The sequence below is a fragment of the Miniopterus schreibersii genome, assembly GCF_964146895.1.
Source record: "Miniopterus schreibersii genome assembly, chromosome: 13".
NCBI lineage: Eukaryota > Metazoa > Chordata > Mammalia > Chiroptera > Miniopteridae > Miniopterus > Miniopterus schreibersii.
Genome location: NC_138113.1, coordinates 5,968,495 through 5,995,169, shown reverse-complemented (window position 1 = coordinate 5,995,169; position 26,675 = coordinate 5,968,495). Strand labels below are relative to the sequence as shown.

The 26,675-nt window shown below is 36.6% G+C and overlaps 1 protein-coding gene across 5 annotated transcripts in view; it reads left to right on the top strand.

Moving 5' to 3' along the window:
- The window catches only part of SMC6 (structural maintenance of chromosomes 6), a 54,780-nt gene that overhangs the window by 23,008 nt on the left and 5,097 nt on the right, over window positions 1-26,675 (top strand). For 2 of the 5 annotated variants that reach the window (XM_081156660.1, XM_081156659.1), the window contains exons 11-24: window positions 2,085-2,231; window positions 2,508-2,596; window positions 2,773-2,937; window positions 3,307-3,449; window positions 4,513-4,717; window positions 7,510-7,624; window positions 8,859-9,019; window positions 10,414-10,549; window positions 11,416-11,496; window positions 12,576-12,746; window positions 16,961-17,098; window positions 18,107-18,252; window positions 21,333-21,458; window positions 24,300-24,405. In XM_081156660.1, coding sequence (XP_081012786.1) covers window positions 2,085-2,231; window positions 2,508-2,596; window positions 2,773-2,937; window positions 3,307-3,449; window positions 4,513-4,717; window positions 7,510-7,624; window positions 8,859-9,019; window positions 10,414-10,549; window positions 11,416-11,496; window positions 12,576-12,746; window positions 16,961-17,098; window positions 18,107-18,252; window positions 21,333-21,458; window positions 24,300-24,405 — 1,929 coding nt within the window. Of the gene's footprint in view, window positions 1-2,084; window positions 2,232-2,507; window positions 2,597-2,772; window positions 2,938-3,306; window positions 3,486-4,512; window positions 4,718-7,509; window positions 7,625-8,858; window positions 9,020-10,413; window positions 10,550-11,415; window positions 11,497-12,575; window positions 12,747-16,960; window positions 17,099-18,106; window positions 18,253-21,332; window positions 21,459-22,003; window positions 22,082-24,299; window positions 24,406-26,675 lie in introns of all 5 variants that reach the window. The other 3 variants (XM_081156658.1, XM_081156657.1, XR_014000153.1) reach the window with 2 other exon arrangements.

The window sequence follows — 26,675 nt, the reverse complement described above, 5'->3', positions numbered from 1 at the left end:
TCATTTCTGGATTTTTAAACAGTTTTATATAATTCATATACCGTACAATTCACCCATGCAAAATTTACAGGCCAGTGGTATTTTTGTATGTTCACAAGAGTGTACAGCCAGCACTATGGAATTCCTCACACACTGTCATGCCAGAAGTGAGGCTCCTGGCTTTTTCTTTCTGTATAGGACACCCCACCTCCATACTCTGTGTGGCTGACTGACCTCTTAGTATTTTGTTCTACTTAGGAGTTGTTGGCCCCCAAGCTTGGATGTAGTATAGAATGATCTTCCCTACCTTGCTTTTCTTAGTATACCTCCAAGTTAAGCAGATAAGTCTTTTTCTTTTAAGGGTTCTGACATTAACCCATCAAAGGTAATAGATAAGTATGTAAAATAACAAATGCTGAAAGTAGTACATTGTCTTGGTGATCTCTGGGCTGAGTTTCTTACTCCCTCCTCAGGTAGTAAATGGAAGTTCAACCCACCCACTTCTCTCACCCCACATTTCTGAGATGTTCACCATATGCTTCTCAGCCTCATTCCTTAGCTTGTCATATGGAGAAAACTTAAGTGACTTCCCTCTTTAGATATTCACCATTCTAAAGATGGAGTCCCGTCTGAGTACTAGATGCTTACCTTTGTTTTCAAATGTGAAAAGGAGAATCTTGAGGCCGGGCGATACTTATTTCTGTAGATGTTTGCTCAGCCTACGTGTTTGAGCCCCATGCGCAGTAAGTGGTGAACTTCTGGAGGGTAAAGACTATCTAACTGTGTTTACATCCTTCCTACTCTGTCTTACATAAAAATGTTGCCATAATACGTGCTCCATTAATGATTATAGAGTGACTACTGAATAGAAGGTTTCTGAACAAATAGTGTCTAAAGCAGACTTGAAACTTATGTTAACCTAATTTAAAACTGAAAATATATGAGGTATTTAGTTTGTATAGCACATAGACCAACTTCAATTTTTATAAAAAACATACAGATTATATTATCAATTTTCTAATAATAGAGCTTTGTTATTCTGTGTAATGCTTCCTGAATGTCCTATGTAGTGACAGTTCCCTAATCTGTCTCCTAAGTTTTTCCTGAGCACTTGATTCAAATATCTTTCTTCATAGCTTTACATACATGCTCTAGACACTTAAAACTGAGCATAAATAGCTGTGACAGAGACAATATGGCTCACAAATCCTGAGGTATCCACTATTTGCTCTTTCTAAAAAAAGTTTGCTGATTCCTGATCTAAACTATTCTCATAGTCACCCCTTCTAATCTATTACTATTGCCAGTGCCCCATTCTGGCCCCTAGTTACGTTTGCTTCAGAAATTCTGCTAACTGCTTACTGAAATATTTCCTTTAATTTTCCCCTCCACTCTGCCTTCCATGTTCTTCCAAAGTGATTTACTGTACAGATTTGGTCTTATCTTGTCTCCCTGTTGTCGAGAGGGTTAAGTTGTAAGCTGATCAATTGTGGAATTGAAGACCCTTCTACCCCGCTATCTCATCTCCCACCACTACCTCCTCAATTTAATCTCCAGAAGTATTTTTAATTCCTAAATGGGTATTAATCCCTTTCTACATGCTTTTCCATCAGCCTCTAACACCTTTCCCCAGCTTTTCTCTTAGAACATTTTGATTAATCTTTCAAGCCTCAGCCCACATGCTACTCTTCCTGCTTTGAAGGCATGCCTTATTTTTTCTGTCAAACCAATGGGTTTCTTCTCTACACTTTCACAATTATAAATAGACATACCTGACTTCAGCGTTAGTATATTCAGACTGTATGACCAGTTTCTGTGCCCATTTCTTTGCTAAATTGTGTCTTTCTTTAGTTGTGTTACTTGAAGACAATTGTTATGGCATCTTTGTATCCCCAGAAGATAGCATATTTGTTGGAAATGTGGAATTAAAATTTAATTACATGTTAGTATTTTATATAATTATATTTGCTTGCCTGATTTCTTGAGTTTATTTAGTCAGAGTGAAAGTAAGTTTATTATTGGGAGGCGAACTATATATAATTTTAAAATTTTCTATTTATTGAAGAAAAATAAAATATATGCCTACGATGTTATTTTTTTTAAAGGCCAGACTTAATGAAGCAGAAAATAAATACAAGGATATTCAAGATAAACTGGAAAAGATTAGTGAAGAGACAAATGCACGAGCACCAGAGTGTATGGCATTGAAAGCAGATGTTACTGCTAAGAAAAGAGCCTATAATGAAGCCGAGGTGAGAGAAACTGTCCAACCTGGAATATTAAAAACTGCATGTCAAATATAAATACTTATTGTTTATTTTTAAAAGAGGTTTTGTAATTGTTTCAAAATCTGTGTTGCTTTAAGACTTTAAAAAATGTAATGTTTTCATCTGGCCGTTTATGTACTTTATTTAAAAAATGTTTTTCTGCTTATATTCAACCTCTGATTTGAAGACTGGCCAAGTGAACTTGAATGGGATATTTTTTAATTTTTTTGTTTTACTGAAGTGTGTTTAATTTTTTGTTAGGTTTTATATAACCGTTCCCTGAATGAGTACAGAGCATTGAAGAAAGATGATGAGCAGCTTTGCAAAAGAATTGAAGAGCTCAAAAAAAGGTAAGACAGTTACTGTGCAGTTTTATGGTCGCCTCATTTGTAATAAAGCAGTCTCAGTGGAGTGGAGCACTGTATTTTCTGTATTATTGCTAAAGGGATTTTATCACGTTGCTTTATGTTTTTTAAATGTTAGGTTTTTTACTTAACATGTTCCACTTTGGATTATTTACTGTTAGTGCCGATCAGTCTTTGGAACCTGAGCGGTTGGAAAGGCAAAGAAAAATATCTTGGTTAAAAGACAGAGTAAAGGCCTTACAGGATCAAGAGAGTTCCGTCGGTCAAGAGGCCGAGCAGTTTCAGCAAGCCGTAGACAAGGACAGGGAGGAACATACTAGGGTTCGGTAAGTTTTGGCGCTTAAATTCATATAGTTTTGTTCTTTATAGTAAGAGAGAAAACTTGGGGGTTTTGTTTGTTTGTTTCTTCCACATAATAAGGGAACTTTTAAAGTCATTGTTTTGGGACTTTTAGGGTTGGATAACTCCTGGGATTTCTGTCTTCATCATTATTGCATCTTTTTTTTCATGCTAAGTTTCGAGGATTTCTGATGATTTTTCCCTAGTAACACACTTATTTTCAAACAAAGGCATCTGCTTTTAGTTTTTAGGGTAGCTGGGTCTGTCTCTGGTATACAGGTACTCAGGGAAAAGGCTGAATATTTCTGTGTAACTATATCACAGATCTGCTCTGTTCTCCCACTTTTATTTTCTAGGAGAGAAGAATTAGATGTGAAGCACACACTGAACTATAACCAGAGGCAACTGAAAGAACTGAAAGACAGTAAAACTGATCGACTGAAACGATTTGGCCCTCATGTTCCAGCTCTTCTTGAAGCGATAGAAGATGCTTATAGACGTGGGCAGTTTACCTATAAACCTGTAGGCCCCTTAGGTATTTGTCACCATTTAGTCAGGATATAATAAACATGAGAAATACGGCTTTATTTTCAGGAATGGGTCTGTTGAATCTAGTTTTAAAATTCTATTATCAAAGAGCAATGTAGTTGTATGTGGATTTTAATTGTATATATTTCAAGAAATAGTAATGAGTCACCTTGAACTTTGTAGCTTTCCTTTTGCATCTTTAAAGCATAAAATAGTAAAAAGAAAAAGAACTTAGGAAAAGTAATTATAGAGTTAAATAGTCTGATTCCAACCCTCTTCCTGAATGAATGAGTAAATGAACTAACTTGAATATAACTGGTTAGTAGGGAAATCCAGTGACATTAAGATGTGTTTGGAAGATGCTCACCGCTTGAGTTTTGTGTAGCCTTTAGAAAAGGAGTCTTATTCTTGTTACTTCTGTCAAGGACGGGCAACAAGGTTTCTACGTCCTGTTTCAACTAAAACCGGGTTATGTCATTATCTCTGCACATGAGACTTTAAAAATCAGTGAGTTCTCCTAAGGCATCATCTCTAATTCTCTGTGTCATTGGGTGGCAAGGATGCTGTAAACATAAACATTTTGTTAGTAAAGGACTGTATTACTGTATAAGTACAGTGTTAGGGGTTGTATTAAGCACTGTAGTATATGTCTCTTTAATTACATATGCACCTCTATGCCAGGGTCCATTTCAGTGAATGAGGCATTTTTTCCCATTATAAGTCTAAAGTTCCAGTATTTGTCAGTTTTATAGAAAATAATAATCTATTTTATTGGTTTTCAAAACACCACTCAAAGGCTGCAATGCTATAAACTTACATAGAAAAACCACTGTTTTTAGAGTGGGGCAGCTTTTTCCACAGGGCTTAGTGGGTTTCCTCCCCAGTGTACTCTGGGTCCGTGGGATTTCCCCTGCAGTTAAAGTAAGATTTGTAATATCATTTAAGCTGCTTTATATGAAAATATTTTAAAATCAGTATAACCTATTTCAAAATAAGAATTTATGGGCCTTTTAATAATTTTCTCTCACGTGTAGGAGCTTGCATTCATCTTCGAGACCCTGAACTTGCTTTGGCTATTGAATCTTGCTTAAAAGGACTTTTGCAAGCCTATTGTTGCCATAATCATTCTGATGAAAGAGTACTTCAGGCACTGATGAGAAAGTTTTATTTACCAGGGACCTCACGGCCACAGATAATAGTTTCTGAGTTTCGGAATGACTTGTATGATGTACGACACAGGTAAGGCGTCAGTAACTAAATACTGTTTCTGGTTTTGCTTAATCGTGTGCAAGGTCACAAAGAATTAAAACACCTTTTAATCATGTCTACACTACTGATTTGTAAAATTGCATCAGGCCACTTCTTTATTTTCAGGTAGATAAATAAAAGAGATACTCCGTGCCCTTGAGGTCCTTTTGTGAGGTCTATTGTGGGAGACTGTACAGTGAAATAGATGCTGATATGGGAAATGGTGCGGACCTAGCCAAAGGAAGAGGGAAGCAATGAGGAAGAACTTGGGCACTTCGAAGATTCTGTAAAGAGCTGTGATTGTTTTCTTTGATAACCCTAACCTCCCAAAGCAAAAATACCTAAACTGACCTCTTTACTAGCAGCTGTCTGGCTGCCACTTCTAACTATGTTCATATTTTCCAATTTATTCTTTGTCAGCTTTGATAAAATTGGATTGCAAGGTGTAGTTGTGGTTGAGATGAGAGAATAATTAAATGTTAGTATGTAAGTTAGGGAAAAATCAGAGAAGAGAAGAAAATGATTTACCTTCTAACTGATGAGCTTGTTAATTGTGTTCTAGGCAAATAGAATTTTATGTGCAAAATGCATGGAGGCATGACAAATTATTCTGCAAAAACAGCATTTGCATTATACATAGCAAGGAATGGGTTAAAAGATATTTAGGACAAAATCAATAACACTTGTAACTTAAATATATAAGAGAAAGAAGAATTGAGGATGACTGCTAGGTTTTTGGCTGGAGTGGGTACCGAACAGATGTGCCAATAATTGATTTAGGAGAAATATAAGAAAAAAGTGGATTTGTTAAAGTAGTTAAGTCCTCTATTGGAATTGTTGATTTTGAGCTTTTATGCTAGAAATAAGGATTGGGAGTTAAGAGTGTTTTCTTTGTCTGCATGAGAATTTCACCTTATGTTAATTTCTAGTTTGATCCTGGCTTCTCAAACCTCATAAGAGGAAAATTTCAATTGTGCTACCAGACAACATTGCTATGGTAACAATGACCCCTGACAGGATAGTTGCAGCTGGAATGGGGGACTGTCCTGTAGACAATCAAATTTAATATGTATAAAAGCCAGTCTTTAGATTTCTACCCTAAAACCTGCTCTTCCTAATATCATCTCCGTCTTCATATTTTAGTCACTTAAGCGAAAACCCTTGTCATTCTTGACTCCTCTCTGCCACCCCCACACCCTATTGGCTATACTTTTAAAAAATATATCTAGAATCTAAACACTTCTTCAGGGTCTATCCTAGTTCTAGCTGTTATCCAGCCTCACTGGAGTATTGTAATAGGCTGATCTTTCTGCTTCTGGTTCCCTGTCACACCCACACTCAGTATGGAAGCAGGAGTGGAGCAGGTGATGTCATTCCCCTGTGCAAAGCACCTTGTTCATATTCATCCTGTTGAGGCCTTGCTGCGACCTCTGAGACCTTACGATCTCACCAGCTCTCCTGTTCTTGCTGCAGCATTCCCCTTGCTGCTCAGTCCACCAGAGCACACTGGCCTCCTGGCTTCTCTACCACCCCCTTTCAGAGCCTTTGCAACTGCTGTCCCTCAGGATGCGAGTGTGACTCTCCCATTTCTTCAGGTGTCTGCCCAGTGTCACCTGTGAGGCTTTCCTAACCTTGTTTTGTGTGAAAGGGCACTATGTCACTTTCTTTAGTCTCTGTCTCCCTTCAGAATGCCAGCTCCATGGTGAGAACGATGTAGTCTGTTTTGCTTATTTCTGTTTCATCCTCTGAACAGCACCTGGCACTTAGTAGGTGCTCAGTAAATGTCAAATTAATGAATGAATAGGTGTGAAACATACAGGGTGGGGCAAAAGTAGGCTTACAGTTGTGCGTTTATGCTCGCATTATTATTTATTAATTACTGCATCGTTTTCCACACAAACTGTAAGCCTACTTTTGCCCCTCCTTGTATATACAAAGATACCTTCTTTGTTTTAAAATTCTAGGACTAAGACGGCACTAACAATACCGTGACCGTTTCACCCTCAGCTATTCATTGCTTCTGTCCTGCTATTCTTGGTGTACTCATTCTTCAGTGCTGTTAATAGCGCAGATGTTTAAAATTTTAGTTGAAAGATTGAATGTCTCTTTAGGGAGCCCAAATTATAATTCCTAAGAATATCTTTTCTCTCATATTTCCTCTGTGTTCATAATAATCTTTACGCAGTTTTTCTTGTCTCAGTAGGAAAATTGTTTAGCTTTTCAAAACGTTTTAATTAATTGACTTTTATATTTACATATGATAGCATATAAGATTTAAGGAAGGTGTAATTATTATAACAGGTGGTAGGGCATAATGTTTAAGAATATGGGCTCTGTAAATGTTAAATCACTATGTTGTACCCCTGAGACTAATACATTGTGTGCCAACTCTACTTTAATTAAAAAAAAAATCAAAGAAAATCTGGGCTCTAGAGCTGAGCTGCCTAGCTTAAATCCTAGCCCAAGCATTTAGCAAGCTCTGTAACATTGGGGAATTTATTAAACTCTGAAGCTTTCTCATCTGGAAAAAAGAAATGGAGAGAATAATATCTATTTCATGGTTGCTGTAGGATTAGATGAGCAAATAATATTCTTATAACAGTGCCTAGCACATACGATATAAATGTTTGCCAAGTAAATAAAGCAAACCTCATCAGATGTTTTCAGATGTTCCCAGATATTTGTCGTTGTCTTATTCTCATCTATGCACCCATCAATATATACAGGTGTGTTTCCATATAACTGAAGTGTGATGGTAACCCTTCTATGTTTTTGGCTCCTAGAGCTGCGTATCATCCCGAGTTCCCAACGGTACTGACAGCTCTGGAAATAAATAACGCAGTTGTTGCAAACAGCCTGATTGACATGAGAGGGATAGAGACCATCCTGCTAATCAAAGTAAGACCAGATGCAGCTGTGTTTACATTATTTAAAATACTTCAAAACTGAAGTGGGTTACGTAAGATGCCCTCCCATATCACGGAGCTGTTACTATTTGTCGTTGTGCTTTTACCTCATAGGAAATCTGTAGAATAGTGTAGAGCTGGTGGGTTGTGTGCTTTCTGCCCCAGGGAACTTCATTACTTTCAGCTTCTTTGTAAAATAATTTCACAAGTATATATTGTTTTGATGCATGATGCTATAGATTTTTTTGTTCATGATTTCTTGATTGCCTGCCAAATTCATTTTTTATTTACTCTTACAGATACACATATTATTATAATTCTACTTTTTAAACAAATACTTGACTTCATATTTTATGAATCTATTTTCTTAAAAACTTAAGTGCTGTAAAATCAGTATTTAAGTGCTGTAAAATCATGTATTTTTATGTACTTGTTTGATTGGATCACCATATTGTGTTTTATCTATTGGAATAAATTTGCTGGGAAGGAATAAGGAAATTTAAAACAGAAATATGTAATCAAAACAAACACATTAGAGTCTGTTTTTTCTCATTAATGAAACTGAGAAGTAATGGTGTTGGTAATCCAGGTGTGTGTGTGTGTGTGTGTGTGTGTGTGTGTGTGTGTATTGCACATTCATGTTGTAATTCTTGTGGGCTTGGCTCTATTATGTTTTAGAAGGATATGTGAAAGAAAATAATGAAATTCTAGTGTAAAGATCTGTGCCGAGAGAGGTTAAGCCTATTTCCCCTTTTTACTTCCTCTAGGGCTTAAGTATTTCTAGGCTTGTTTTTTCTAACATAATTCAGTATATTAATGTTTATTGGAATTTGCTATTCAGTTGCATCATTTCTAGGGTGGAAAAGTCATTTAGAAAAAATAAGACTTGCATGAACTGGCTTAAAGTAAATATTTTCGTGGGAAAAGTTACTTAAAATAATTTTTAATTTTAAATGGATAGCAATATTAGAATTTAAAAATAAAATGTATCAGTTTGTCATAAAGCATTATTTGTTGTGCTCTTTTGAAGGCTCTTAATAGTTTTAATTCTTTGAATCTTGAAAGTGGTTTTTAAAATTATTTTGTTTAACTTCATGGAATTATTTAACTTGAATGTTTAAATAAAAAATGTTTGATTCTTAATGACAGGTAGCATTTTGAAATTGTGTGCATCAGAAATGCTTTGGCATAACTTTAAAAAAGTATTCTTCCTCTGTTGCTTTTAGAATAATTCTGTGGCTCGTGCAGTAATGCAGTCCCAAAAACCACCCAAGAATTGTAGAGAAGCTTTTACTGCTGATGGTGATCAGGTTTTTGCAGGACGCTATTATTCATCTGAATATACAAGACCTAAATTCCTAAGCAGGGATGTGGATTCTGAAATAAGGTTGGTGTCCAGTGTAGCTGTGCTATGTTATTTCTACTGCTTCCTTTGGAGACCGTACATATTTTATTAGGTGGCATGTGTTCTTTCTCCATGTAGAAAGTAATTAAAAACTAAGGAGAAGCACTCTATGAAAATACATAACAGAATTCGTCCTACCCAGAAAAAACTTAGCCATTTTGTTTATGTAAATTATGGTGATTCCTTCAATTTATTCTAAATATTCAGAAAAATGTTTTAATAACAATATTATTTGTTGGTTTTTATTTTTGGATTAAGCTCTAAGTTTTAAAGTTTGTTTATTTGGTAAATTTTTATTGTTTTAGCAAAATTACTATTTGTTAATGTATAGATTTGTATATGATAAACATTTCTTATTAAATCCTGAGGAACCATTTTAAATTTTTGCATCTGCCCCATTTTTACCAGAAATACCACAATTATTATTCTTTCCTATTTTTATCATTTGTTTATAATTTATTCAGTTAACATTTTTTATTATTATTTTTTAAATTTTGAGAATTCCAGCAAGGTAGCACAGTTATAATATCATCAAATTTAAGGTGCTATGTTATTTTACATATTAGAAAAAAGCAAAAAGCTGCTAATTGAACCATGGACTAAAAGATGATTTCAGAGATGTTAAAATGTGGGTAAACATGCATCTTATTAAATATGGCACACGCTCTTCGTCAGAGTTTTTCTTAACTGCACAGTGGATCGTGGTTGTCTTCCACCAGGAGCAGGACTTTGGGCGACAGGTGCCTGTGGTGAGGCAGGAAAGGATCACTTATGGAGGCAGTGACTGCTGACAGGAGACCTCACGGCTTTGGCACCTGCCCGCTACCCTCCCCCCCTTTTCAAGCCCCCCTCCCCTTCACTCTCACTCCCACACTCGTAGCATTTATTCACCGATGTGAATAAATGGTGAGCTGACTGTCAGTTTTAGCTTTCCATCCCTCGACCCCTTTGTGCAGGTCTTCCCATCCTCTCCCCTAGTTGGTTGGTCCAGCTGTTGAAAACTTTATAGAATGCAGTTCAATTGTCATTTCTCCCAGCTGCTTATGTTCCATGGTGCTATGGAAATACAGTGTCCTGTTCACATTTTAATGTTATGGTTTATTTCCTAATTTTTTTCTCTTTTGTTTGAGTCCGTCATGTCTTAATTCTGTTTCTCCCTCTGTCTATAACTATGTACAGTGTCCGCCACACAGAAATCGTATCATAAATACGTATTAATGGAATAAATAAAATTTGACTCCAGTTTAGATATTTTTTGAAATCCATAGGGTTTTGAAAATAAGCTATTAAAAATAAGCTTTTCTTCGTAAAGACCTGAAGTATTTGTCATATTCAGAAATAGTTTTAAATTATTTTGTACCCTTTCCTCTATCAAGTGAATTGGAGAATGATGTTGAAAATAAGAAGGCCCAGATAGTAAATCTTCAGCAACATTTGTCTGCCCTTGAAAAGGATATTAAACGCAATGAAGAATTTCTTAGACGGTACCAACTACGTTATAAAGAGTTAAAGGTAACAAAAAAATATACATCATTTTGTTTTCTCAACTTGTCACTTCCAAGCTATTTTTTAAGTTCTACCATTTATTTAGTTAAGGAGTAGTTCTCAGACTTTCTGGGCTCAATCCCCTTTACAGTCTTAAAAGAGCTTTCACATATGTGGGTTTTACCTATCAGTACTTACATTGTTAAAAATTAAAATTTAAGAGTATTTATTAGTTCACTTAAAAACAACAAACTCATTATTTGTTAACATAAGTAACATTTTTATGAAAAATAACTTTTCCAAAACCAAAGCTATTTAACAAGATTGACATTTTTATATTTTTGTAGTAAATATCTATTATCTGGCTTAATAAAACTCAACTGAATTATGAGGCAACCTTCTGCAATCAGTCTGTTGCAATAGTATACGTCATAGAGTTGTAACCTCCTGTGAGAAAATCATGGTAAAATGCTGAATGATGTCTTAGTGTTTCATGAGAATAATTTTGACCTCATGAACCCCTGAAAGAGTTCCAGAGGCCCCCAGGAGGTACTTGAATTGCACTCTGAGACCCGCTGAATTAGAATAATCTTTCCGTAACTATCTGGATATTTCAGAACAATTTTTCTCAGTGGATTCAACATTGTCATCATTTTAAATGGGAAGATGGAGTACTTACATCTTTTTGGTGTTGGAATGGATTACCAGTGAGGGTGTATGGCAGACTTGATCATGTAACTTACTTTGGTTCATTTAATACTAATGTGTCTCTTTCATTAAATACAGAGTCCTTCTATAGCATAGAGTAGAACATCGTGGATTAATATATCCTTTCCAGGGTCTTTATTTTTAATTTATTTTTATGTTACTAAAATTTAAATTCTTTCTTTCAGATGAAAATAAGAAAAAATATTTCTGAAATTCAGGAACTTGAGAATATAGAAGAACACCAGTCTGTAGATATTGCAACCTTGGTAAGATTTTTCCCTCAGTTTAATGTTATAAAAGACAAGATGGTGATTTAGTTTAACAGCATCTGCTCTCAGCTTTTTTTTTACCCATTTCCTTGAGGCTGCTTTTTACGATTGCAGTCTCCACTTAGAGATAAGGTAGGAACTACCTTGTGCATGGCCTCAGGTTCCTTATTGTTTTGTCTATATTACTTGCATATATAATAATTTTGTCATCTACATGAAATGAAACTTTACCAAAGCTTAATTGTGCTCTTAAAATTAAACAGTGACATTTTAAACCATGTTGCCTCACATAGTGTTTTCAGAGTTAATTGGTCTCAGTATTAATGTACATCCTTTAGTCAGTTATGTTTGGTCTCTTTGCACGGTTTCTTTTCCCCAAGTTAATAGTTTTCATTTTAATTGACCCCATATTGATTACTCTATTTTTATTTTTTTCAGGCAGCGGGTTTGATACTCAGCTTAGCTTCCCTGAGCTGTAATAAACGAAGTAGATAGATCGCAGAGCCTCGTTAAGGTGACTAGGCGCTATTTAGCCCGTGCTGCCCGCCCTGTCAGCTGCTGGCGGACACAGGCATGAACGAGACAGGTTAAGTCCCCGCAGCGGCGGAGCTTTACACTGAGCTCATGGAAATTTGTCTTCACTTTTTATTAGTAACCTTGTTGTCCACTTGTTATTTTTCTGCTTTAATTCATTTTACTGATAGACTAAGTTTCTAAAAGTTATGGACTACGACTTATTTTTGTTTACTCAGCATCTAGCACATGGTCTTACACAAGGTAGATATTTAGATGCACTGTATTTTGAAAGAAAAGTGAGTAGATAGAATAAAAGTTACTTCTTTTCATTATGCACAATGTAGTTTTAACGTGTGTCCTAGTGATATCTCTTATTTTTGAACCTGTTTTCTTCTGCTTCCTAATTTACCATCGAGAGTATGAAAATATCCTAGCAGTCTTTGAATTTCTTTTATCTGATGTGCCTGTAGTTTCTCCTCTCTTAGAATTGTTTGTTCTATTTTTCTATCTGATGACAAAAATATTTTAGTTAACTCTATATGCTCTGTAAATGTAACCAGGAAGATGAAGCTCAAGAAAATAAAATCAAAATGAAAATGGTGGAGAAAAGTATGGAACAGCAAAAAGAAAATATGGAATATCTTAAAAGTGTGAAAATAGAAGCAGAAAATAAGTATGATGCGATTAAACTGAAAGTTAATCAGCTGTCAGAGCTAGCAGATCCATTGAAGGTATGTATTATTGTTATTCTATGATATATGTATCTTAGGTTTTAATTTTATATCTACAGTGTACTCATTAGATATTACCCTAACAGAATTTATGTTTAAATGTTAATATAACCACATAAAAATAGAATGTAAACCAAATTTTCATCGTTAGATCAATTAGAATGAAATGCTTCTGCTCATGCCTTTATGAGAATAAATTGCCAAGTTTCTGTTTGTCCCAGAAGATTACAGAATTTTCCCCTTCTTTATTTTGATTTTTTTAGAGCCAGAGCCAGGGACATCTTGTCTGTCTGCATTGTTTCTGTGCTTGCCTGTTCTGTTGTCCCACTTTCCTTCAGTAACTCAAGCCAACTTGAAATAAAGTGCTGCTCAGTTCCTGTTGATTGGCATGTCCCAGTTATGTATGTTCCAGCTTGAATTCAGTTGACACTTTTTAAAACCAAATTTCGGGAAATAAAATTATTCAGAAGTTAAATTGTGTAAATTTCCCTGAGTTGTTTATTAGCTTACTTACCAATATTCCCTTGTCATTATCATTTTTATGGATAGCTTAATTATTTTCAGAATTTCAAACTTTATAAGACAGTGAGAAGAATGAATAGTATATTTTAAGAGGAGCGGGGTATTTGATGATATCACTCTAACATATCCCCCCTTTTTTTTTTTGCGGGAAAATTATTACCCCCTGTGTATCAAAATGTGTTTAGATATTTTTAGAGTTTAAAAGAATTTGCATGCATAAAAAATTTTACTGTAATTATGTTTATTGAAAATTTTAATAGACGTAATAGAGTTGAGAGAACATTAGCGTAAGTTAGAAGTTTTGCTGCATAGAAATAGCTTTCCCCTATTTGTGGTAGATTTCTCTGTAGTTACTGTTCATGGAGCTGGGATTTCTGCGTGCCGTTATAACCTAAGATGGATTAATTGAGGTGGGGAGAGGGGGATGGGGGGTTGGGGATGGAAAGAAACTTTGCCTGGGGCAGTGGTGCACGATGCAGTGTGCAGATGATATTTTATTGGGTTGTACACTTGAAGCCTGAATGGTTTTGTGAGTCAGTGTCACCCCAATAAATTCAATAAAATAAATAAAGTTATGACTGAGAAACTGAAAAAATATATAAAATAGGAAAATAGACTAACTGGTTAAGAAGAATATATAGTTTAAATGTTAAAGTTGTGAGGAAGGAAAATGTATTAAAGATAATACTGAGAATGACAAATAGAGTAGCTGCTACAGGAAATAAAAAGACAAAGCCTAAGATAAAAAAAGAAAACAAAATTTATTTTTAAAAGAAGAAAAAGAATAAAATAAATATGAAAATTATCAAGAATAGACAACATAGAATTCAGAACTCAAGAATTAGAGCAGTAAAGTTACAACAAAGGTAAGATTAAAACTTTTTTTTTCCCCATGGGTGAAAGCTTGAGCAAGGTCACAAAATCAAAATGAGGAAATATGCTAAAACGATACAGAAAAAGAAAGCTTAGCACCTAAATTATTTATCCCAGACTTAAAATTAAGAAACAAGAAATGATGAAGAGTAAGCTATGTTCTGTTTTTTTAGGGACCTCTAAGCTAAAACAACTCCTGGAATTGGGAGTCCATAAATAAGTTCAAGAGCAGAAAAATAGGGGCAGAAGGCAGTAAGAATTCTTGATCTTAGCTCTTTGCCTTGGCTCCCAATAACTGAAAGCTAGGAGGTGAGTCCTTCAGTTAACCTGCATGCCATCAGCTAGTAGCCAAGAGGTTTTCCATCTCAATGTCACATCCCACTGGCCATCAGTAACAGTAGGACAAGGGGACTTGGCTAACAAAGTAATTCCTGAGAAACTGCACTCCTTGGCTTTACATCAGGAGCTTCTAGACATAATTTGCTTGCTGTTAGGACGTCTGTTCATTTTGTGAGGGGTGTATTCAGAGGAGGCGAGTATTCTGTTTAAATATGCAGCATTGAGATCTTAGTATAGGGGCATTTTTCTCACTTTGAATAAGGTTTCATGTTTTATAGTTTTTTCAAACCTCATAATTAACGTAGGTTTATATGAAACAAGTAGCAGTTTATCCAATGGCACTGAGTAGAATTCATTGTTTAGACGTCTAAGAGAATCAAGTTTTTCAGTGATTCTGTCCTTTCTAGCAGCTCTGTCTGTTTTCTAAAGGGCATAACTTCTTGCAGGTAGAAACTCTACAGGTTTAGGGCTGCATCAGAGTTTCAATTTAGACCTGTCCCATCCTGGGCCTCACCCCGAACCAGGACAGATGTCATTAACTTGCTTTTATTATCTCTAGCTCTTCCTCTCACCATGAGGAAGATGAAGTTAAATGAAACACTCTCTTGCTTTCCTTTTCATTCTAAATTGGATGGTACCCAGGACAGATTTATTAAATATACAAGGACAAGTCAAATAGCACGGTGAACTTGGAGAAAGGGATATTAACCTTTGTAGCTCCTGTCCTGTTATTTTGTAAGTTAGGCTTTCCCTGTCCCAAGTTGCCAGGAGGGAAGATTAACCAGCACAGATGTGTCCTGAACCCCTCCCGCTCCCTAAAGCTGAATTTCTCCCTAAAGCAAATGTCGGCCTATTTGTTTTGACAGCTTCTACCAAAAATGATTAGAAAACGTAGTTCTGTTTTTAGAAAACAGCCATTCTCTTTCATAAGCTGTTCTAATTTCTAATTGTTATCTCTCCTGCTACACAAATTGCACCCATTTTCTTTTACTCTGTTTGATGTAAAGGAACAGCTTATCTCCGTCCTTCATGTAACAGTGTTTTTATTTTTAATAGAACTCTTTTATAAAAGCTATATGTTATCAGATGTCTACCATGGGTGATACTTTTATCACTAGGAACAAGATGCAGGAAATTGTATTCTTAGGTTAGGGAATAGCCTAAAAAATCCTCCATTATGTGAGGTAAATATTTTCAGTATTTAGATACCTGTTTTCCTTTGGGGGATATCTCCATATATTGTCCTGTGTGATGCTGTAGTTGCTCTTTTGGTTTGTATTTGTTCCTTTCTCTGTTTATAACTGACTCTTAAGGCTGAACATTATAATCAGAGTGTAAATGAGCAGTGCTAGGCTCAAAAAACAGATAAGCAAACTAAAATTTAATTTGGTGGCTCTTAAATCAGGAGCCTTTTAAAAACAGTTTTATTGAGATATAACTGATGTACAATAAATACACATATAAAATGTATGATTTCATAAATTTTTACGTGTGTATACCTGTAAAACCTCACAGTTAGAAAAAGAACATGTCCTCCATGCTCAAAGTTTCCTCATGCCCCTTTGTCATCTCTCCCTCCCTACTCCCTGCCCCTTGTCCCCAGGCAGCTGTCAATCTGCTTTCTGTTCCTATAGTCTGCACATTTTCTAGAATTATGGAATCACACATTATGTACTGTTTCTTTTTTGCAGTTTGATATTTTTTAGAACCTAACACACACAGTCTAGCACGTAATGTATACACTGTTTATAGTTTGAAAGAAAGAGTGAGTGGGATGTAAGTTACTCTTTTTTATTATGGTAGTCATCCATATTTTTACCTGAATCAATAATTCATTCCTTTGTATTACCAAGTAGCATTCCGTTGTGTTTGACATACCATAATTTGTTTTTCATTTACCTATTGATGGACATGGGTTTCCAGTTTGGGGCTATTACCAATAAAGCTGCTCTAAACATTTGTTTGTGGATCAAACCAAAAGAACAAAAGAACAAGCCCTCTGAGAATCTAAACTTACTTTGGTGCTTCTTAAATCAAGAGCCATTTAAAACATTGAGATTTGGGGATTCTAGACCTAAAATAAAATCTCCAAAGGTGGAGTCTAGAAATCTGTGTATTTTGTAAAAATGTCCAAATCGATGATAATGTAATTGCTTTGTAGATCAGTGAGAAAGCTGCCATAATTAATGTCTGAATGCATATATCATCTAAACCTTTCACCGGGCTAATGTGGCTTCCCACAAACTACCTTGTTTGCCAAAGTAAAGTTGAAAGCACCATAATATCTGGAGACTTCATGTAAGAGTTTGAATGTGACTCCTCACTTCTGTTCAGACACATCTGGATATGAACTCTCACACTTGTGTCTTGAAGCAGCATAGTCCTGTCTGCTTTATGGAGTTGACAGTTTTATAGCTGTGCTGGTAGTTTTCTTTAAAACAATGTTTCCGTTAGAGATTATTTTGGCTTTCTTCACACAGGATGAATTAAACCTTGCTGATTCTGAAGTGGATAACCAAAAACGAGGGAAGCGGCATTATGAAGAAAAACAAAGAGAACACTTGAATACTTTAAATAAAAAGAAGAGAGAGCTGGATATGAAAGAAAAAGAGCTAGAGGTTATCCATCATATTTTGTTTTACATTTTTGTTTACAACCTTAGTCCTGATTTTTAAAGTACATTTTCCTTGATGTCATGTTTCCAAACATAGACAAGTTCTCTGATGAATATCTGTTTCGTATAAAGTAACAGCTGTTTTGGTGAATCGGGAGAAAGAGGCTTGGGGACCCTCGGTGTGTGGGGACTTAAATAGACCAACACAAAGAGGACTTTCGGCAGGACTGCTGCAGGCCGGCATCGTGCCCTGAGCCATCTGGAGAAGGGCACTCCCTCTCAGCTCATATAGCTCCTTGGGTGCCTAGTGTGGCAGGTAGACAGCAGCTCTGTGTCAGGAAAGTCATCCCTGCCTCTGAGTACCTGGGACTGGGCTGCGCTGCAGTTCTGCTCCTGCTTCCTGGGCATCCCTGCTGACAGCTGTAAGCAGCAGCCCTGGTTTTGGAGATTAGTTGAAAGCAACCTTGGTCTGACTAGAAGAGATGTATCCCAACTTTGCCTTTATAGATCTTAGGAGATGATTGAAACTCTGTAATCCATTGCCTTATTTAATACTTACACGGAATGTAGTAAGCGTAAAATAAGTACTATGTGTAAAAGTGCTTTGAGTTTTTTAATATTTTACAAACATGAGGGTCTTTTTGTTTGAGTTTTCGGTACTATTTGGTTTTCAGGGTCTATCCTAAAGTGCACAGAAATCTACATTTGACCTCGGTGCCCTGGGGGGCAAACTTTTCATAAGTACCACTTGAAACTTGTTTCTTTAGAAGCTATGGAGGTCTTACAAATTATTAAAGATGTGCACAGTAGTGTAATTTTCTCTCAAAGATTTATAATGACTACTATATTCTCAATATAAAGCTTAGAGAATTAACATTGATACCAAGTGTAATTAAAATATATTTTGTAAAGGTAAGTTTAGAATTTTACTTTGCCTATTTTAGCACTAGTAGTACAATGAATTGTTATCTCAAAGAAGAGTTTTAAAGATATTAAACATCTGTTATCTTAGGAGAAAATGTCACAAGCAAGACAAATCTGCCCAGAACGGATAGAAGTAAAAAAGTCTGCATCAATTCTAGACAAAGAAATTAATAGATTAAGACAAAAGATCCAGGCCGAACATGCTAGTCATGGAGATCGAGAGGAAATAATGAGGTAAGTGGTTGGTAGCTTTTCTACGATATTATGTTTACATGTAAATCTTAAATTTGGACCAAATGTTGCTGTGGCATATAGTTTATAGCTAAACTGGTTTTTCATATGTGTATTGTTAATATTAGACTAACTTTTTTCCTTTTAAATTATTGCAAAATTTATTACAGAATATTTTAACATAAATGTCATCTTTATACCTATACTATTCATATAGACATGAAATTGTTCAGCTTCACAAGTAGTCAGAGAAATGCAAGTCAAAACAATTAAGGCCATTTTCATATATATCGAGAGAAAAAAGCACTTCATGTCAGTTAGATCTCAGTGAAATGGATATTTTTATACTACATAAAAATGGAAGCTCTGATATAGTTAGAGCGCAGGTTCTGAAGCAAGAGCACCTCAGTTTGAATTGCAATTGTGTTATCTCCTTATTATCCCATCTCTCTGAATCTTAATTTTTTCATCTATAAAATGGGTATAATTATAGTATTTCCCTTATGGGGTTGTTGTTAATATTAAATGAGATAATCCATAATAGACAGAACACATAGGATTCGTAGTATGTTAGATATTAGTGTTTCTAAAAAACATGAAGGCAGGTTATGCCAGATGCCTTCAACAATTTTAGTTTGGCCAAGTAATTTTGTTCTTATAATCCAAAAATAGAAAAATAATTACTTGGACGTGTTTATTGCGGCATTGTTTATAACAGTGAAAAATTAGAACCGTGTACAACTGTAGGATAATGATTGTAATAGAAAATTGCAGCTGTGGCCTTTATGAAGAACTTTTCTTATTTAAAAAAAAAAGGTGGGAACAGCAGTGATCTCAATTCTGTTTTCAAAAACATTGGAAAACAAAAATAATAAGATAAGTTTTTCTTTAAAGTAGCTAATACCTCTGTTTAAAAAATACAATGTAAAATACAATAAAAAATGTCTTTCCTCTTCCCATCTTCATTCCCTTTTTTCCTATGATTATATATGCCTTCAGTGTTTCTGTATGCAAGTGTAAAGTCAGGTGACTGGGTTTTATCCCTGCAGAGATACTATATAAACTCTTCTACAGGTTGCTTGCTTTGACTTAATGGGATACAGTATTTTGGACATTTCTTCATTGTTCCAGAGTGTTTAACCATCCCCTATTGATGGGTAGTTGAGTTTCAGTTGAATCTTTTGCTATTATATATGGTGGTACATAATAAATAATTGTGTACTTGTGTCATTTTATATGTATTCAGGTTATTTATGTATGTATGTATGTATATATGTATGTATGTCTGTATGTATGTATTTATTTATTTATTTCTAGGGATTGTATTTAATTTGTACCCCCATCGGCAGTGTATTAGAGGGCTTGTTTCCCTAGAGCATAAACTGTGTGTGTTCATCCTAATATGCTTTTTGCTGATGGATAGATTTTCCCCTCCAGAAAACAAACCTTGGTGTAATGCCATTTTGTATTTTGCTTAAATATTAAGTGTGGTTGAACATTTTTTTTTGTCTGAAGGACCATTTATTTCTTTTTCTGTGAACTTTTAATATTCTTTTTCATCATCCTGTGAATATTTTGGGTGTGAGGAATGTATTTTATCTTTTTCCAAATGGCTCTGCAGCCATTGAAAAGTTGTTTGTCCGCTAGTTGTTTCCTTAAGAATGGCTACATGAATAATATTTTTTGTGTTTTTGCATTTTCAGAACTATTTGTCTTAACTTTGAATTGAAGAGTAGTTTAGCCTAATGTAAAGCGCCTTGTCTCTTGAGTATTTGTTTGTGATAGCACTTGTCTACCAAGTCCTATCCTGTAGCTTGTCTAGCATGTCAGATTCTGTGGTCCTTTCCCTTGGTACCGTGTAATTTTTTAGTCTGGAGATTTAACTCTTATTTCTTAGTTTTCTTGTATTTTACTTTTAAATATTTTCCCTTCTGTTGTTCAGTTTTCTTTCTGAGGCCTTTATTTAGGCACGTGTTGGATATTATCTTTTGTCTTCTCTCTGTATTTTGTCTGACTGTTTTATCTGTTTTCCCGATTTGTTTGCTTTGCTCATTTCTGTTCTGTGCTCCTCAGTGTGTTTTCTGTTTTGTGTTTGCGCCTTTGCGTCACCCTCTAACTTATTTTGTCTTATCTTTGTTCTTCTTTTTTTTTTTTTGGTCTAACCTGCCTCCTGCCTTGAGAGCTGCAAGTTCTCACTTCACCACCTATCATGTTACCACCGTCTGTCGGTTACCTGTCTGTCTTTCTGCCCTTTCGTTTCTGCTGTCAGCTCTTCCTTCCTGGTAGCATTTGTTTTGTTTTAATTCATGGTATTTGGTCACAGTTTTCAATCTGTTTTGTGGCATCATTGTTCTAATAAGTTTTCTTTTTCTGTAGGGGGAGTTCTGCTGCTCTTCCTTTGCCAGCTCCCTCCCATGCCTCCCCATCTTTGTATGGATGCTATGCTTGTGCCTGTTTTGTTGCTCATTTTTGAATTAGTTGGACTGTCCTGGACTGGGCATTTGAAGGAGGGTGGGTGGGAAGCTGTGGAAGCCTTGGCTCCGGTTGCCTTTCATACTTTGTCAGGAGCTCTCTCTCCCTTTCTATAGCAACAGCTGTTGTCAGTAACAGCGCTTCTGAGCAGCCGTGCCTTCTCTGCCGTTTTGACTTTGTCTTGTTCTGCAGGGATCGGGGGCTAGAGGAATCCTAATGTCTCTGTTTCTCTGTTCCCACCTTGGTGTCTGTCACTAAGGGAAACATCCCTTGCCTCCCAGTGTGATCCCTTCACGTTTAGAAGGGATTGCTGGTGTATATTTGTTGGCATTCTCTAAGGTCTGCCACCTCTGCCCCCCACCTGCACACTTTCCTTCTTGCTTTCTCTGCCCATTCTGGGGCTGGACTTCATTCCTGCCCAGCCCGGCTACCCACTCTTCCCGTCAGGGCAGACACGCTCGTGCTGGTAGTGGATTGTGGAAATCTGCTGGTGCTGGGCCCTCAGCACTCCTTGTGCTCCCTGTTCTTTTCCACTAAATATATTTAAGATTTTACTTTTTCATGTTTCTTTGAATAGCATTTATTTACTTAATATTTCGTTCATAAAATAGGCAGTACCAAGAAGCAAGAGAAACCTACCTTGATCTGGATACTAAAGTAAAGACTTTAAAAAGGTTTATTAAATTACTGGAAGAAATAATGACCTATAGATACAAAACATACCAACAATTTAGAAGGTAAGTGCATTAAAAAAATATTACCACATATACATTTTTAGATTTTCTTTGTTTTTATTTATCCCTTATAAATATTGAAATTAAAAGAGCTTGGCATGATTCAATTAGTGAAGAGCCTCCTGTGCTTCCCTTGTCAGCTGGTGCTCAGGACCGTCTAACTTAATCAGGGAATTCTGCATTTGAAATGCCCTTTATAGTGATCTTCCAGCTCTTCCACTCCAGTATGTATCCTTTACTAGATCCTTCATAGGTGCCTGGTCACTGACTGCCTGAAAGGTCCTTCGAATGGGAGCTCATTGGTTCTGAAACAGCCTCTTTCACCCTCTGACATTGCACTTTCTTAAGGGATACACGTTTTTGACGGGACCTGTTGGGGCAGTATCTCAGTTGAGTTACCACGATCAGTAAGAATGGTGTAGCTTGTCGTTTAATGGATGCAGAATATCTGTTTACTGCTGTATCTCCAGTACCTACTACAGTACCTGAAATATAGTAGGAACTTGGTATATATTGGTTGTGTGAATGAATATTATTAACTTACACAGAAATGTACAGACTCTCAGGGATAAATGACCCCAGCGAAAATCACAAGCAACAGAAATAAACCAGAAGACCATTTAAAGGTAGGGATGACCCTGATGTGCTTGGATCCAAGGCAGCCCTAGTCTTTACACTTACCCTCTATTTTCCCCAGAGGCATTCCCTCAGTCACACACTTTCTACCTGTCTTTATACCCTAAACTCTATAATCTTAAAACTATAGAAATTAAAAAAATGTATCCAGTTCTAGTATATGCATGGAAATTCAGATAAAGCCATCAGGAGAAATAGGCTTTACATGTTTGACCATATTACTTAACTGAGTTTCAGTTTCATGAACATGTTATTAGGTTAAATAGGATTTACTTTTATCCTTTTGAGGCTGCTTTTAAATTTTGTTAGGTGGGACCAGAGCAGCCTTTAGTCGAGTACTAATTTTTTCCTACCTGTGAAGCAGTGTTCTTCTTAGAACACTGATATCTTGTGAGTTAAAAGGTTTTCCGCCCTGGCCAGTGGGAATGTGGACAGTTCCTGGCTCTGGGCGACCTGGAATTACTTCTGCTTATTCTGGGTGCTTCTCTCCCCGCCCTGGGTGGTATCCTCACGTGAGTGGAGTACTCGGTGAGACCTGAGGCACCTCCCTGGGTCCTCTAGAGTTCTCCCTGTGCTGCACTTTCTTCGGCAGACTCCGCCTTGTGAACTACAGGCTCCTTGGCCTCCCCAGACTTCTAGCTCTGCATCCTCAGAGAGGGAAACCCCGGGCTCCACTTAGGTTCCACCTCGCCTTTGTTGTTCCATAAGTAGCAATTTGGGGCATCCCTAGGGCTAGTTTGTTTCCCATCTTTGGGAGATCATTTTCGCTGGAACTGCCAATGCTGTCTGAGGCCCAGAGTCTGGAAACTCCTGTTTTACTCATTTTGTCTAGTTTTTTATTTGTTTCAGGCAGAAGGGAAAATCCCATGCATAGTACTACATCTTTTCCAGAAGCAGTAGGGTTTGTTTTTTATCATTTTCCAGAAAATATGTATTTAAAGTATTTTCTATGAAAGTATTGGTCTTGTAGTTGATTACTTTGATATGTTTTATATTGTTTGCCCAATGTTAGGAGTAGAATAAGAATGATCAGGTTTTAAAAATTATTTATCTCTTTACACTGGAGAACCTTGCCATTTTATGAGGAAAGTCTCTTTTAGACATCCCATGAGTGGAAGCCATTGAAACATATATATCAGTATTGAAAGAAAAAAATTAACAGAAAATTCTGAAAACCAACCAATAGTGGTTGCTGTGGCACAAGAAAAAAACAGCTCAGGCTGTCAGTATTTTCCAGTGTGGAGATTTAATGCCATTTAGGGAGGAAATTAGGGAAGAAAACCATAAATGATAGATACTCTGAAGAAATGAACCTTAGACTCATTAAGGAGCAAAAATATTAAGAAAAATAGCCAGTCACCTATCACCTAGATCTTCCTTGGTAAATACCATTCCCCACCCAGGAGGAATCAAGGCTCCTTGGAGAAAAGGCTGATTCCAGGCTGGGCAGGGAAAGTACAGATGGGCCTCTGGCTATGCTAGAAAGTAAGGAAGTGCTCAGAAAATGTGGAGCCTTGATAAAAGAACATAGAGGGCAAATTGAGGGGCTCCTATTGGTGAAATCTGGGACAATTTGGAGATCAAACTAAATAAGGACAGTAATAGTTGGTAACCCAGTGACTGAAATAAGAGTCTGTGATTCCAGCCTGATAAATAGAAAGGTGGGTAGTGAAGAAGTGAAGAAGAGGGGAAAGTCTCCTGACAGTAGAACGCCGCCCTACAAATAGCGGTGGGGTGGGGAGTTTGCGTTGTGCCAGGCGGTGGGTAAGGCGCTGCAGATGCGCAGCGAGGAGGAGGTTGCCCTTCCCCTTTCTTTCTGCTGCTAGACAGTTGAGAGGAGACAGGCAGACGACTAGGTCTTCTATCCATTATCAACACTGCCAGAGCCAGTCCTCTCAAGTACCCGATGTATGTATTAGGGTGATGGATTCATAAATCCGTGTGGACTGGCTAATGCCATGGGATATATTAAATGTGAGATGCCATCTTTTCATTTTATAGATGTTTGTGGTAAAAACGTAGAGATAGATGAAATATAAAGGTGGGGTTGGGGGGAAATCACCTAAAATTCCACCTACAAAATTGCCAAGCAGTGTTAACGTTTTGGCATGTTTCTGTCTGGTCTTACATGCTGGTTTAAAGATCATGCTGAATAGACACTTCTGTATCTTTATATTTTTCTTAATGTGCCCAATTTTTTATTTCAAGGTGTTTGACTTTACGATGCAAATTGTACTTTGACAACTTACTATCCCAGCGGGCCTATTGCGGAAAAATGAATTTTGACCATAAGAACGAAACCCTTACTATATCAGTAAGTATCTTAACTTTGTGTGTTAATTATTAGGAGGTGCTTTGCCAAAGCGTTGAAAATTAAATTGACCTTATTGGCTAAAGCTGCTATTGTATTTTTTTTTTAATTAAAAAAAAATTTTCCCCCCAAACAACTACATTTTTTTCTTATGATGAAAATTAGGAATTTTATTTCAGTGACATGTGTTTACCTTCTCTTTCTACTCCATTGGTTTCTTTTTTAAATTATATGGGACAGTATAGAAGGTCCATTTTCTCTGGTCTCACTATAGGAGACCAAGAAAAGATGCATAGCCACATGCATTGAATATACGTTAAAAATTGTATAGTCAGGCCCGGCCAGTGTGGCTCAGTGGTTGAGCATCAGCTGAGGAACCAGGGGATCACGGTTCAGTTCCCAGTCAGGGCATGTGGCTGGGTTGTGGGCTCCATCCCCTGGGGGGGGGGGCGGTGCAGGAGGCAGCCAACCGATGATGTTTCTTTCTCATTGATGTTTCTAACTCTCTATCCCTCTCCCTTCCTCTCTCTCTAAAAAATCAATAAATACTTTTAAAAAAAAAAAAAAATTCTATAGTCAGGAGGTCAAGAGCAACTACCCACTCTAAATAATTGGAGAAAAAATTTCAAATACGTGCTTACTCATTTTAGTTGCCATAAGTATAACTTCCACTTTAATACTTAGAGGAATTTGTGACAGAGTGCTCTTCGTTTTATTAATTGCTAGCTCATTGGTCCAGGAACCCTTACTTATCAAAGGGGAGTTTCTCAAAGAGATTTCAGGAATTCTGGTTCATTGCTGTTGTATTCTTTGGCTAGTGTGAGCCTGTTTAAGTCAGTCCTGTGTCTTTTTGACGTGCAGTAATTACTCTTAAAGCAGTTTAACCACTAGATGTCACTGGAATTCAAGTGACAAAAGATTACCTTAGCCCTTATAAATGTTTGAAAAAAGAAATAAAACAATCCCATTCACAGTAGCATCAAAAACAGTAAACTATTTCAGAGTAAATTTAACCAAGGAGGTGAAAGATCTCTATGCTGAAAACTATGACTCATTGGTGAAAGATTGAAGACAACACAGATAAATGGAAAGATACCCCTGTGTTCATGGATCAGAAGTATTAATATTGTTAAAATATCCATACTTTCCAAAGCCTGAATAGATTCAATCCAATCCCTATCTAGATTCCAATGGCATTGCTCTTAGAAATAGAAAAAACAATCCTAAAATTTGTGCTGAACTGTAAAAGACCCTGAATAGCCAAAGCCATCGTGAGGAAAAAAGAACAAACTTGGAAGCAGTCACCCTTCTTGCTCACTGCAGCTTTCAACACAGGTTGAAATCTTCTCCTAGAAGAAAACATAGGGAAGACGCTCCTTGATATTGGTCTCAGAAATGATAATTTGGATTTGACATCAAAAGCACAAGCCTTGGGTATATATCCAGAGGAAATGAAATCACATCTGCATCCCCGTGTTCATTGCAGCATTAGCCTAAGTAGCCTAGACACGGAAACGACCTAAGTGTCCGCTGACAGATGAATGGATAAAGGAAATGTGATACACATACACACACACAGGAATATTATTCAGCCGTAAAAAGGAAAGGGAATTGACGCTCATGCGACAGCATGGGTGGACCTCAAGATATTGTGTTAATTGAAATAAGTCACACAGAGAAAGACAAATACTATATGGTATAACTTCTGTAGAATGCAACAGCCAAACTCACGGAAGCAGTGGAATGGTAGGTGCCAGGCACAGGGGCCTGGGGGAAACAGGTGACGGGGGTCAGAGGGCACAAGCTATGTGAGATAAATGGGTTCTTCCCTGTGTTTTCTTCTAGAAGTTTTCAGGTCTCCTGTTTGAGTCCTTCACCCACTCTGAGTTGGTTTTTGTGAGTGGTATAAGACACAGGTTCAGTTTCATTCTTTTGCATGTGGATGTCCAGTTTTTCCTGCACCATTTGTTGAGGAGATTATACCCTTTGCCCATGTGTGTTCTAGGCTCTTTTATCAAATATTAGTTGACCGTATATGCATAGGTTTATTTCTGAGCTCTCCATTCTGTTCCATTGGTCTGTGGCCTGTTTTTATGCCAGTACAGAATGACGGCTGTAATTAACAATAAATACTGTATGGTATACTTTCGAAAGTTGCTCAGAGAGTAGATCTCAAAAATTCTCACCACCAAAAAAGGCAACTGTGAATTGATGGATATGTTAACTAACCTTATTGTGGTGGTAATTACTCACAACATATGTATACGTATATC